The sequence below is a fragment of the Portunus trituberculatus genome, chromosome 6 (assembly GCF_017591435.1).
Source record: "Portunus trituberculatus isolate SZX2019 chromosome 6, ASM1759143v1, whole genome shotgun sequence".
Taxonomy (NCBI): Eukaryota; Metazoa; Arthropoda; class Malacostraca; order Decapoda; family Portunidae; genus Portunus; species Portunus trituberculatus.
The window spans coordinates 9,281,493-9,293,992 of NC_059260.1; the positions used below are offsets into that span (position 1 = coordinate 9,281,493).

At 45.9% G+C, this 12,500-nt stretch overlaps 1 protein-coding gene across 1 annotated transcript in view; it reads right to left on the reverse strand.

Annotated features, from left to right (window-relative positions):
• Positions 1-412: 412 nt before the first annotated feature.
• Positions 413-12,500, reverse strand: part of LOC123517798 (putative nuclease HARBI1) — a 14,736-nt gene continuing 2,648 nt past the window's right edge. Inside the window, exon 3 of the mRNA XM_045278280.1 lies at positions 413-676. Within this exon, the coding sequence (XP_045134215.1) occupies positions 590-676 (87 nt within the window). The 3' untranslated portion in view covers positions 413-589. The remainder of the gene's footprint in view (positions 677-12,500) is intronic.

Here is a 12,500-nt window from a genome sequence, read left to right on the forward strand (position 1 = left end):
GCATTACACACTGAATATTTATGTGGGGCTATACAGGATGTCATGTCCTAAGTCATATGACCACTCTTGAGATAAAGATGTTTCATCAAACGATAATACACACAGGCGATCAGTTACGGACATTGTGGGTGATTTGCAATGAAGTAGGTTCTTGACACTATGTAAGACACCTGGTTCTAAATTTACTTTTTGAAACCCACCGACTGATGGTACATGGGAAGGTAGTGCAACTTTCAAACATTCCTTAAAGTTGATAAGCCTTTGGGCTTAAGCTTCTTAAAGTAACAGCTTTAGCAATATCCTCTTCTCCATATCTGGGTACAGACTTACATGTGGCACTTGACTGAATCTGTAAGGAGCAATGACCTCCAGTGTTTCAAACACACAATCCTTACTCATTTGCTTTCCATTTTAGCATCATTAAATTGTTGTTGTAATGATAATATGCTCTTCTTCATTTTCACATTTTCTGTTTTCAGGTAGTCTCTTTCCTTAACTATTGTTGCAAGCCTAGCTTTCAGGTCAATTGTCATATGATTAAATTCCTTAACATATGTAACATACTCCTCATCTTGGGCATTTCTTGATCCTAGACCTCGGATTTGGAGAGTGTGGTGGGAGTGGTCATGTGTGGGTATACCTGGTGTGCAAGCAGAACCAATGGGTTGCACCTCAACTGAAAAGAAATAAAGGTGGTATGTTGCAGTACATTGTGATATGGTGCATGGCTAATAGGAATGATTATGTAGGTTAATTCAGAAACGTATTGTCATATTAGTACTACAAATTAATATGATCACAAACAATTTCGATAACAGACAGTAGTTCAAAGGTGATTGTGGGAGGGATGGATGGATGGATGGATGGATTTTAAAAAAGGCGCCGCAACAGCCAAGGTCATATGGTGCCACTTCAAAAATTTAAAATGTCTAAAAACAGTTAAAACAATACAGTAGTTTAAAAACTAAAAAAGGACAATAAAACTAAATAAAATATTAAAATACATAATAAAATAAGAATAAAATTCATAGCTTTAGGAGAAGGCCAGCTTCTCCCAAAAATCTAAAAACGTCATGGCCTTGGGCCAGGCACTCTGGTCCAAGGACCTTTGAGATATGATAGACACTGCTATCTCTACCGCGACAGCGGTAGAGGTAGCGGTGTCGTAACTCTATCAAACTAGGGCACTCTACCAATAGGTGCCGCACGGTAAGCGGCACCAGGCAGTCATCACAGTAAGGTTGAGGGTCCCTGGTCAACAGGTACCTTTGTGTAAGGTACGTGTGACCTATACGCAGTCGCGCCAATAAAGTCTGTAAACGTCGATCCCGGACATGGGTGTATGTCCAGTGAGGGATAGAGGAAGTAGTGATCTCTCCCATTTTCGAGGTTGCGACCCCGTTAGCCATCTCCTCTGCCAAATTGCTGCAACTGCCTCACGAATTAGAGGAAAGACATCTCGAAACGGAACAGAGGCAGGAGATGGAGCGCGACTTGCTGCCTCTTTAGCGAGGCGATCTGCGTGTTCATTCCTGGAACACCAACGTGACCAGGGACCCAACAGAACCCAACACGATATCCTCGTTGTGTAAGAAGGTATAGCCACTCCAGGGCTGATAAAACCAAAGGGTTAAAGGATATAGTGCAAGAGAGAGTAAGAGCACTGCGACAGTCACTAAAAATTGTAAAAGACGAAACCGGTAGAGTAAAAATTATTTGTAAAGCTAGGACTATGGCAGACAGCTCCGCAGTAAAGACGGATGCCACTGAAGGAAGGCTGCCAGACCGATAAAAGAGGAAAACCACACTAAACCCAACGCCTGCGTCGGATTTGGAACCATCAGTAAAAACAGGGATATCATCAGAATGGATAAAAAGTGTTCTAAAAACCGTGTGTGGGACAGAGCTGGCAGAAAATCCTTCTTGCCATCCATGGCAGGGCATAATGAGATAACAGGAAGCTGCCAATAACCAACTCGTGGGAGCCGGAAAGAGTACACAGGAGTGGGGTCGATAGATAACTCCGCCATGAGATTTGCAACTCTAAGGCCAAAAGGTTTAGGAGACTCGGTCGAGTGACATACGCCTGCGAACGCGAGTCCCGCAACATTGACAGACAAGGGACAGAATCAGGAAGACGGTGGGTGCGAAACCAACACCGGAGCATCGAAGACTGGCGCCGGAGGTCGAGCGGCCAGAAACCAGCATCCACTAGAAGGCTAGGTATTGGAGATGTCCGAAATGCACCTGTAGCCAAGCGGACCCCAGCATGATGCACGGGTCAAGCGTGCGTAGTCGTGCATCCGTTGCGGATGAGTAGATCTCACAGCCGTATTCCAGCTTGGGAAGTATGAGTGTACGGTGAAGCAGCAGCAACGTGTCCCTGTCCGCACCCCAAGAGGTGTGACTTAAAACCCGAAGAAGGGATAATGCCTGCCGACAAGACGCCTTAAGAGAACGGAAATGGGGAACCCAGGTGAGACGGTTGTCAAATAAAGGCCAAGATATCGAGTCGCCTCCACGCATGAGAGGCGTCTATTGGCGAGGTATAAATCCGGGTCTGGATGGACACCACGGTTGCGACAAAAATGCATGGCTACGGTCTTGAGGTGGAGAATCGAAAACCGTTCATGTTGGCCCAACTGGACACCCTATTGATCGCCAGTTGGAGCTTGCGCTCAATCAGTGACATCCTAGCAGCAGCAAAGAAATACATAAATCATCAACATATAAGGAGCTGTGAATGCCATCTGGAGAGTATCAATAACACCATTTATGGCGACTGCGAATAATGTAACACTAAGAATACTTCCTGTGGGACACCATCATTTAGAGCAGTAGCCTCAGAGAGAACACTCCCACTCGAACCCGTAAAAACGTCTGGATAAAAACTGCTGGATAAAAATAGGAAGGTGGCCACGAAGGCCAAAATTAAACAAAGACTGTAAAATGCCATGACACCAAGCCGTGTCGTAGGCCTTCTCCAGGTCAAAAACACTGTTACTTGATGGTGGTGATTAGCGAAGGCCTCACAAATGGAAGACTCTAGGGATAAAGAGCATCAGTAGTAGACCTCATCTTTCGGAAGCCGTACTGTACCGATGACAAGTACTTCCCCTCTCCAAGTACCACATGAGTCTTACATTTACCATCTTTTCTAACACTTTACAAATGCAGGACGTCAAAGATATAGGACGGTAGTTCGTAGCCTGGAGATTATCTTTCCCAGGCTTCGGAAATGGGAGAACCACTGCCACAGCCCAAGAAGATGGAAAGTCACCGGTATGCCAAATCATATTATAAAGATTTAATAAAAGTTAAAAGCACTGTCAGACATGTGGCGCAAGAAGGCATAAGGAATATCATCTGGGCCAGGAGAAGAGTCATGACACTGGGACAAAGCAGTCTGCAACTCGGAGGCAGAGAAGGGACATTATAAGACTCCCCTCCAGTGGAAGAAAAATTTATGCCGAGAGATTCCATTCTCTGGCGGTGACGTGCGCCCGGGCTGCAGGATGCCTCCGGGAAACACTGGCAAAGTGCTCCGCGAAGAGGTCGGCGACACTCCTAGGGTCTGCCACCGTTCGCCCAGCAGACAACAAAACTGGTGGGGGAGGAGCAGAATACTTCCCAGCAATTCGGCGGACTTTGTTAAAGACATCCGTAAGAGGTGCGGGCGTTAATGGAAGAGACATAAGCTTTCCAAGAGGCTCTTTGTGCCTCTTTCAAAACGCGGTGGGCTCGAGCTCGGCAGCGCCGAAAAGCTTCCAGGCACTGCGGGTCCCCACGATGTCGCCGGAGACGAGAGAAAGCTGCCCGTTTCTCTTTCACCGCTTCAGTGCATGCTGCGTTCCACCAAGGAACAGGACGCTTAGTAAAGCGGCCGGACGTCCTAGGGATTGTCTGAAGCGCTAGTGAAATTGAAAAATCGCTAAAATAATCAAGAGCCTCAGCACAAGTAGAAAAGTCAGCCAACGGACGGATAAAAGAGCTAAGGTCTGTGAATCGAGGCCAATCTGCCTTGTCTAAAACCCAGCGTGGGGGCCGGGACTGTGGCTCAGAGTTCACAGATTCCAATAAAATCGGAAAGTGGTCACTACCGTGTAAATCCGGTAGGACCCGCCAATTAAAATCAAGGAAAGAATTAGATGTACAAATAGAAAGATCGATAGCTGTAAAAGTCCCAGTAGGACTGTGGAAATGTGTAACATCCCAGAATTTAAAATCTCAATCCCTCATCCTCAATAAAAGAACCGATTAAAACCCCACGAGGATTACTAGCACCTTCATCCCACAATGGGTGACGGCCGTTAAAATCTCCCAACAAAGAAAAGGCGGAGTCAGCTGACGCACCAGGCCGTCAAGCTCACCCCTGGAGACAGGAAGCCGAGGAGGAGATATAAACTGCAAATAGTGTAGGATCGTCCCATAAAACCTTAACAGCAACCACCTGAAGGGAGAGTTGAGTTGCAAGGGACAACAGGTATGTCTTGACGGACTAGGATAGCTGTGCCACCGTGGTGGCCCTGGTCAAGGAAAGGAGTGCTAAAAAGTCACGATAGCCAGGAAGACTAGAATAAGTACTATCACCTAGCATAGTCTCTTGTAAAGCTACACAGGCTGGAGAGAACTCCGACAATAAAGCTCGGATTTCTTCCCACGAGGCGCGAAGGCCTCTACAGTTCCACTGTAGAAGCTTGAAGATGACTATTGTTACGTTCACCGGTTAAACTGGTAAGATTGGCATCGGAGAGCCGGTGAACAATAACAATAAAAAAAAACACTGCAGGTTCAACTAGTGAGGAAATGCAAATGGGGGTCACTTTAAAAAGCTACTTTAATAACCCATGATGAAATTGACACATATATAACAAGAAACATGAGACACAGATATATAACATGAAACACAGGAAAATGACATACACATATACATATAACACAGTAATAAATACAACAATAAAGAACCCAACTTAATACCTAACAATAATCCTAATCCTATATAGAGGCAATGTGGAAAACACGGACGAGGGAAGTGATACTTATGCGGTGTCGCAGTGGTGAAATGCTGGTGATGGTTGATCCCACGGCAGAACCAAGAGGCGTTGTGTTCACTGGTTGAGGCTTGATCTCAACTCCCAATCCAGAAAACCAAGAGCTGGCTCAACACTTTCGGTTGAGTCGAAAGGGGCCGCGTGAATCCAACTTCGGGACAGTAGCCGGGCTTCATGAAACGGTGACGTGGAAGGTTCACGAGACGGTGGCGTGGAAGGTTCACGAGACGATGACGTGGAAGGGAGGCGGAGAGGTGGCGAACGAGGTAACAAGCGGAGGAGGTGATGGTAGTAATGCATGTTACGGGCGGCCGTAACATTTCCTCCCCTAAGACCTCCGTAATGGGCTCATGAAGGAGGTGAGACAGGAGATCTTGATAAGGCGTCGGCGATGATGTTGTCCACCCCTTGATATGATGGACTTCCAGGTTGAAGGTTGAGTTAACAAGGCCCACCTAAGAATGCGTTGGTTTCGGTTCCTCATGGCGTAAGGAAGGCCAGAGGATTGTGGTCCGTGAAGACCTTGGTGATGTGCGGACCAGGATGAAGATAGCACTCAAAACGTTGGAGCGCCAGCACGAGTGCCAGAGCCTCCTTTTCGATGGTGGAGTAGTTGAGTTGATGGTGTTTCAGTTTTGCAGAGTGGTAACGATGGGATGGAGGATGCCGCTTGTGGGGTCCTTGTAGTAGGACAGCACCCACTCCAACTCCACTCGCGTCAACTTGTAAATGGAAGGGTCGGGAGTGATCCGGCGTCCAGACCACTGGTTCCGAGGAGAAACGCCTTGAGGTGTTTGAAGGCTTGGTCACAGGTCCAGTGGAAGGGGACAAGTGCTGAGAAGGTCCGTCAGGGGCGGCCAGGGTGGAGAAGTTTTACAGAAGCGTCTGTAAAACCAGCCATCCCCAAGAACCTCATGAGAGCTTTCCTGGTGGTAGGAACAGGAAGCCAAGGATGGCCTCAACGTTAGCTCTCTTGGGTGAACCTTGCCGTTCCCCACCACATGTCCCAGGTAGACCACCGTAGACTCCGAAGGTGGACTTGGCCAGGTTGATGGTAAGCCCGGCTGCAACCGACCCATCAGCCTCCGAAGACGGGTCAGATGTGTTGCCCAGTCGTCTGCAGTCACCACCAGGTCGTCCAGATACGCATGTTCCTCCAAGTCCTGAGTTATGTAATTTATAGCCCTCTGGAAGGTGGGGAGCATTAGACAATCCAAAGGGCATCACTGTGTATTGGTATAGTCCGAAGGGAGTGATGAAGGCGGATATTATTTGGGCCTCGTCCGAGAGGGAATCTGGTAGTAACCTTTAAGCAAGTCTATAGTGGTTACAAATTTGGCTACTCCTATACTATCTATAAGGTCCTCTATCAAGGCAATGGGTAGGAGTCTGGCACCGTCACTTTATTTAATTTCCTAGTCGGTGCAAAATCGACTACTACCATCTGGCTTAGATGTTAACAGGCAGGAGAAGCCCAAGGAGATATACTAGGTTCTGCAAGGTGATGACAGAGCAGATAGTCTACCTCTTTTTCATCAAGTCTCTTTTAATGGGTGAAATGCGATAGGCTGGTTGTCTTATAGGCTTGATGTCATTAGATGTTAATCTTATGTCATGTTGGATAGTATTACAAACTCCTGGAAGGTCACCTGTGATTTCAGAAAAGTCTAGCAATAACTTTTTAAGATCAGACTGTTGTGAAGGTGTTAAGGAAACAAACACCTCATCCAGGTTGGACATGATTTGGCTGTTTGAGGGCGTCCTTTAGGTGACGAGAAGAGGAATTCGATGTCGGACTCTTCCTCGGGGGCACAGGACCAGACTCCTTCCTATCAGACATACAGGTACAGCGCGAGACAAGTCGTCCTCTGGTTCTCTGGAGTGGTAAGGTTTCATTAGATTAATATGAACAAGTTGGGAATCCTTACGACGGTCAGGAGTGTGGACCACATAATTTAATGGACTTAGTTTTTGAGCCACAACATAAGGTCCCATGAACTTACTGTGAAGAGCATTGCCTGGAGTGGGGAGAAAAAGTAAAACCTTGTCTCCTGGTTTGAAACTTCTCATGACAGATTTGGGAAGAGAATTCTGTTGCATTTTAGTTTGAGATTTGAGGAAGTTTGATTTAGCAAAAGATCTGACTTCACTGATTTTATTCTTAAGGTTACTGATGTAGTCAGACACACTGGGGCTTGAAGGAGTATTTTGAGTAAACCATTGATCCTTTAATATTTTGAGAGGCCCCTGATCTGTCTACCATAGAGTAATTCAAAGGGAGTAACCTAAAGAATCTTGAGGAGATTCTCTTAAAGCGAAGAGAAGGAAAGAAATACTTTCATCCCAGTCTCCTTGATGCTCCAAGCAATACTTCTTCATCATGGATTTTAATGTTTGGTGAAACCGCTCCAGACAGCCTTGGGATTGGGGTGGTAAGCCGAGGAGGTAACATGGTCGATGTTTAGCTCATTCACTATCTGTTGGAAAAAATGGCTAGTGAAATTGCTACCCTTGTCAGACTGAATTTGTTTTGGAATTCCTACCGAGGTGAAAAAATGTATTAGATGTTTTACAATGGTCTTTGATGTGATGTTCTTAAGAGGGAATGCTTCAGGGTACCTGGTAGTGGGATCCATGAGGGTTAACAAATACTGATTCCCTCGTTTGGTTTTGGGTAAGGGCCCTACGCAGTCTAGAATGATCTTTTCGAAGGGCTCCGTCTGAACTGGAATAGGCGTCAGAGGAGCTGGCACAAGGCGTTCGTTAGGCTTACCCACAATTTGACATATGTGACATGTTTTTACATAGTGTGACACATCCTTTTTCATTCCTGGCCAAAAAAAATGTTGAAGAGCCTTCTTGTAGGTTTTTTGGATGCCTAGATGACCTGACAATCCATCATGAGCTAGTTCTATAATGGCTGGTCTTACAGACAAGGGATGACAACTTGATGTGTTTCTGACCAGGTGTCTAGTTGTTTCAGTTCAGGTGGTCTGTAGGCACGCATCAGGACTCCTTCCTGATAATAAAAACAAGGCAATTTAGACATATCCTTTGTCTCACTGGCAACATGTCTGATCTTAGCCAAAGTGAGATCCTGTTCCTGAGCATTAATCAAATTCTCCTTTGAAATGATGTCATTATACAAATTGTCAGTAGAGGCAATCATTGGTGGAGGAGGTGATGAAAGGGCAGGGGACTTGGACTGAGACCTGGTGACTGCACACACTGGGAAGAAGTGAGGGGATGTTTCGTCCAGGGTCTTAGTGGGACTTTCTGTTAAGGGAGAATCAAGAACAATTAAGTTTGGAACAGCCAAGTTACCCGCAAGATCATTACCCAGTACAAGATGTACCCCGGTACTGGCAGTTCACCAGGTTTAATGGCTACCTCAACCTCTCCTGAAATGAACGGGCACTGTAAGCTAATATTAGCCAAGGGATAGGAGAGCTGTGATTCGAGACCTGTAAGGATCACCTTCTCCCAGTGAAAGCCTGTTTGATGTTAGGGATGACATCTTCCCTTAAGATGGATTGGGCAGCACCTGTATCACGCAGAACCTTGATATTTATTGCCTTGTCTTTACCATCAGTCAGGGACACTTTACCTTGATACATGTACGAGTCATAAAGTTCTAGAGGAGAGTTGACAGGGTTAGCTAGGGCCACTGGTTTCTTGTTCTCAAATGTGTTAGGTCTAGGGGCCACAAAAGAAAATTGACGTTGAGAACCCTTGCAATTTGGGTGTCTACATTTCTGGATCGTGTGACCTGGCTTCTTACAGTATGTACACCAGGGGGAATTATATGCATTTGGCGAGAATCCGGTTGGCTTACCACCCGCGCCCCAAAACCTTCCCCAAAGGAGGACCTAACATTAGATAGTGAACCACGACCTCTACTACCCAGGGATCCCATCAACAAAGCAAACGCATCAGCCACTTTAGCGGCAGACATAAGATCACTCTCTCCCGTTCTTCCACATGCCTCAGAATATTAAATGGTAACTTGTTCTTCCATTCTTCCAGGACCATTAGATTGAGCAACTCCGAAAAGGTGGTAATGTTAAGGGCGGCTAACCATTTCTTAAATTGTCTTAGTTTCTCACTAGCGAATTCAACATAGGTGTGAGACTCTGGTTTCACATACTTTCGAAACTGTTGTCTGTATCCATCAGAAGTGATAGAGTAGGCGTCTAGAATGTTACCTTTGATCTCTTCATATTCTACCTCATCACTAAGGCCGTTGTATACCCTATAAGCTTTTCCTACTAGCTTAGGGACAAGGAGAGACACCCACTGATCCTTGGGCCATTTATTCCTATGAGCAATGCTCTCAAAAGCGCGAAATGACCCGTCAACATCAGATTCATCAAAAGGGGAACTAGCGGAGCAACTGTAGCAGGATTAAAGCTTGCTAACTGTTTCTTTATATCTATTTCTTCCCTCTAAACTTAGCGTCATTTCGTAGGGCTAACTCCTGAATTTCTAACTCTTTCTCCTGCCTTCTAAGTTGTAACTGAAATTCTCTCTCTTTATCTTTTCTGCCTGTAGTTGCATTCTTTTCTGCCTGTAGTTGCATTTCTTTTTTTCTTTTCTGCCTGTAGTTGCATTTGTTTTCATGCATCCGGTATTCTAGTTTAAGCTTCTCAATTTCCCATTGACTTATCCTACTCTTATCCTGTTCTTCCTGGGGACTGTGTATTATAGTCCTCGTAGAGGCTGACATGGGAGTTAACTCTTCTATGGCATTTCCTAGCAACTGACCTTCTTGCACTAGATGTTCAACAACTACATTCTTAATGACCTCTTTAGTCATCTGAGACGTGATGGGAACATCAAAATGTTTAGCGATGGTCTTCCATTGGTCCTTCTTTATATTAGCATATTTAAGTTGTTCCAGAGAAGGGTCGGCACAAAAATCTTCAACGTTAAACTGAGCGGAAGCCATATTAAATAGATGTTAAACCACAACAAAAAAAATGATAAGCGAATTACTTAAGTGAGGAACTTGGCAGAGTGATAATAAAGGCAACCTTGGAAATTACCTAGATTATACTTAAGTAAACACTTATGAGTACAATCACTAATGAGGGGTAAACTAGAGTTACGGCATTAAGAGGGATCCGGATTACTCTAGTTACGAGACTTGAGTGAGGAGCGAATGTACTGAGACTTGTTATTGATAAGGAGGCGGATTAGTCTGAGAGACTAGTTAAAATGGCCGATTCTAACTAGCGAGAAAAATGATCCGCGAAGTGAGGGGATTGAGGGTTCGCATGAACATATGATGATCCCAACACTTGGATAACACTTATTACACACCTGCCTATGTGCAAAAATAGAGATAAGTGCTATCGGTGAACACGCCTTTCTACCTGGTTTCCTGCTCTACCACTGCTATGCGATACCAATGAAAGTCACGAAGCACGTTTAACCCAAAAGGAGCCACTTGAACGCACAAAGGTAAATTTAAACCACACGCAGAGTAAGTCACAGAAAAAAAACACATCAGAGTCACAACACCACAGAAACACAAGCAATCACAGAAAAAAAGTCACTGGAAAAATGGAACACTGAACATGGGTTATAATGGTCCTGTCACGGTCGCCAATTGTTACGTTCACCGGTTAAACTGGTAAGATTGGCATCGGAGAGCCGGTGAACAATAACAATAAAAAAAACACTGCAGGTTCAACTGGTGAGGAAATGCAAAAGGGGGTCACTTTAAAAAGCTATTTTAATAACCCATAATGAAATTGACACATATATAACAAGAAACATGAAACACAGATATATAACATGAAACACAGGAAAATGACATACACATATACATATAACACAGTAATAAATACAACAATAAAGAACCCAACTTAATACCTAACAATAATCCTAATCCTATATAGAGGCAATGTGGAAAACACGGACGAGGGGAAGTGATACTTATGCGGTGTCGCAGTGGTGAAATGCTGGGTGATGGTTGATCCCACGGCAGAACCAAGAGGCGTTGTGTTCACTGGTTGAGGCTTGGATCTCAACTCCCAATCCAGAAAACCAAGAGCTGGCTCAACACTTTCGGTTGAGTCGAAAGGGGCCGCGTGAATCCAACTTCGGGACAGTAGCCGGGCTTCATGAAACGGTGACGTGGAAGGTTCACGAGACGGTGGCGTGGAAGGTTCACGAGACGATGACGTGGAAGGGGAGGCGGAGAGGTGGCGAACGAGGTAACAAGCGGAGGAGGTGATGGTAGTAATGCATGTTACGGGCGGGCCGTAACACTATTTAGGTGCAGTGGACGGGCGAGCCTTTTGAATGGGCTGCCCGTGGCTCGCCTGACTAGAAATAATCAACCGACAAGAAGACACCGGGAGTTGAGGTGTACCGGGTCGTTGGACCGCAGCCTTTTCGGCCTACCGGTGAGTGATGCGAACCATCATCACTCTTACCGGTCATCCGAAGACGAGGGTCAGGATGGACTGATAGAGTGGGGGTTCACGAGGGACGGCTGTGACAATATCATCGGACGTCTCCATGGAAAGACCGTCCTCATTACAAGAAGCCCAATCTGAGACAGATGGTGTCACAGGAGGCTGAACAGAAACTACTGGAGCTACCCTAGTAGTGCGGTCCCTGGAGGACTCACGATTATGTGCACCGGGAGAAACCTTAGACTGCTTAGGCTGAGCTAAATCTAACGACTCCGCAGAGCCGCGGTGCCGTTTGATCATGCTCTTCAAAAGCTTAGGCGATGCAGGAGGCAAATGGACATCCACTAAATGGGTTAGTTTGGTCAAGTCCGTATTATTCTCGTCGCTTCTTGCAGGAGACTCACCTGAGTCATCAGTCATAAGGGCAAACCTATTGGCCTTTGGACCACCCGCCCCAACAGAGCGAGAGGTAGCAGAAGGAGTTGTCTTTGGACCGGCAGACTCAGCTGAAGAGCGTGCAGCCAATGAAGCATAGGATGTCGCACCAGTACCGGCCTTCTGGCGGTACAGGAGTTCACGGCGGGCGCTACCGAGGCTGATGAACTGAGTGTTAGCAAGCTGTAGAATGTCCTGCTCCAGGCGATACCTGGGCATTGCCTGGAACGTACCTGGTGAGCATCACGGCAATGGAAACAATAAGCTGCAGCATTGCAATGCTCCTCAGAATGTGAGTCTAGTGCAGAGCAATTACCACATCGAGAAGCTTCCTTACACGAGCTTTTGCCGTGACCGTACCCATAGCATGAGAAGCACTGAAGAGGACGAGAAACAAAATGCCTCACCCTAAGATTAATAGGTCCGATATTAACACGGTCAGGAGGGTGGACCCAAAAAAGGTGAGAAGGACCATGTTGGAGGAGTTCCTCATCTTAGTCACCTTCTGGACTGAGTTAGGACACATAGCCAGTATTTCCTCCTCGGGAAATTCATAGAGATCCTGACTGTACACACAACCTTTACTGTA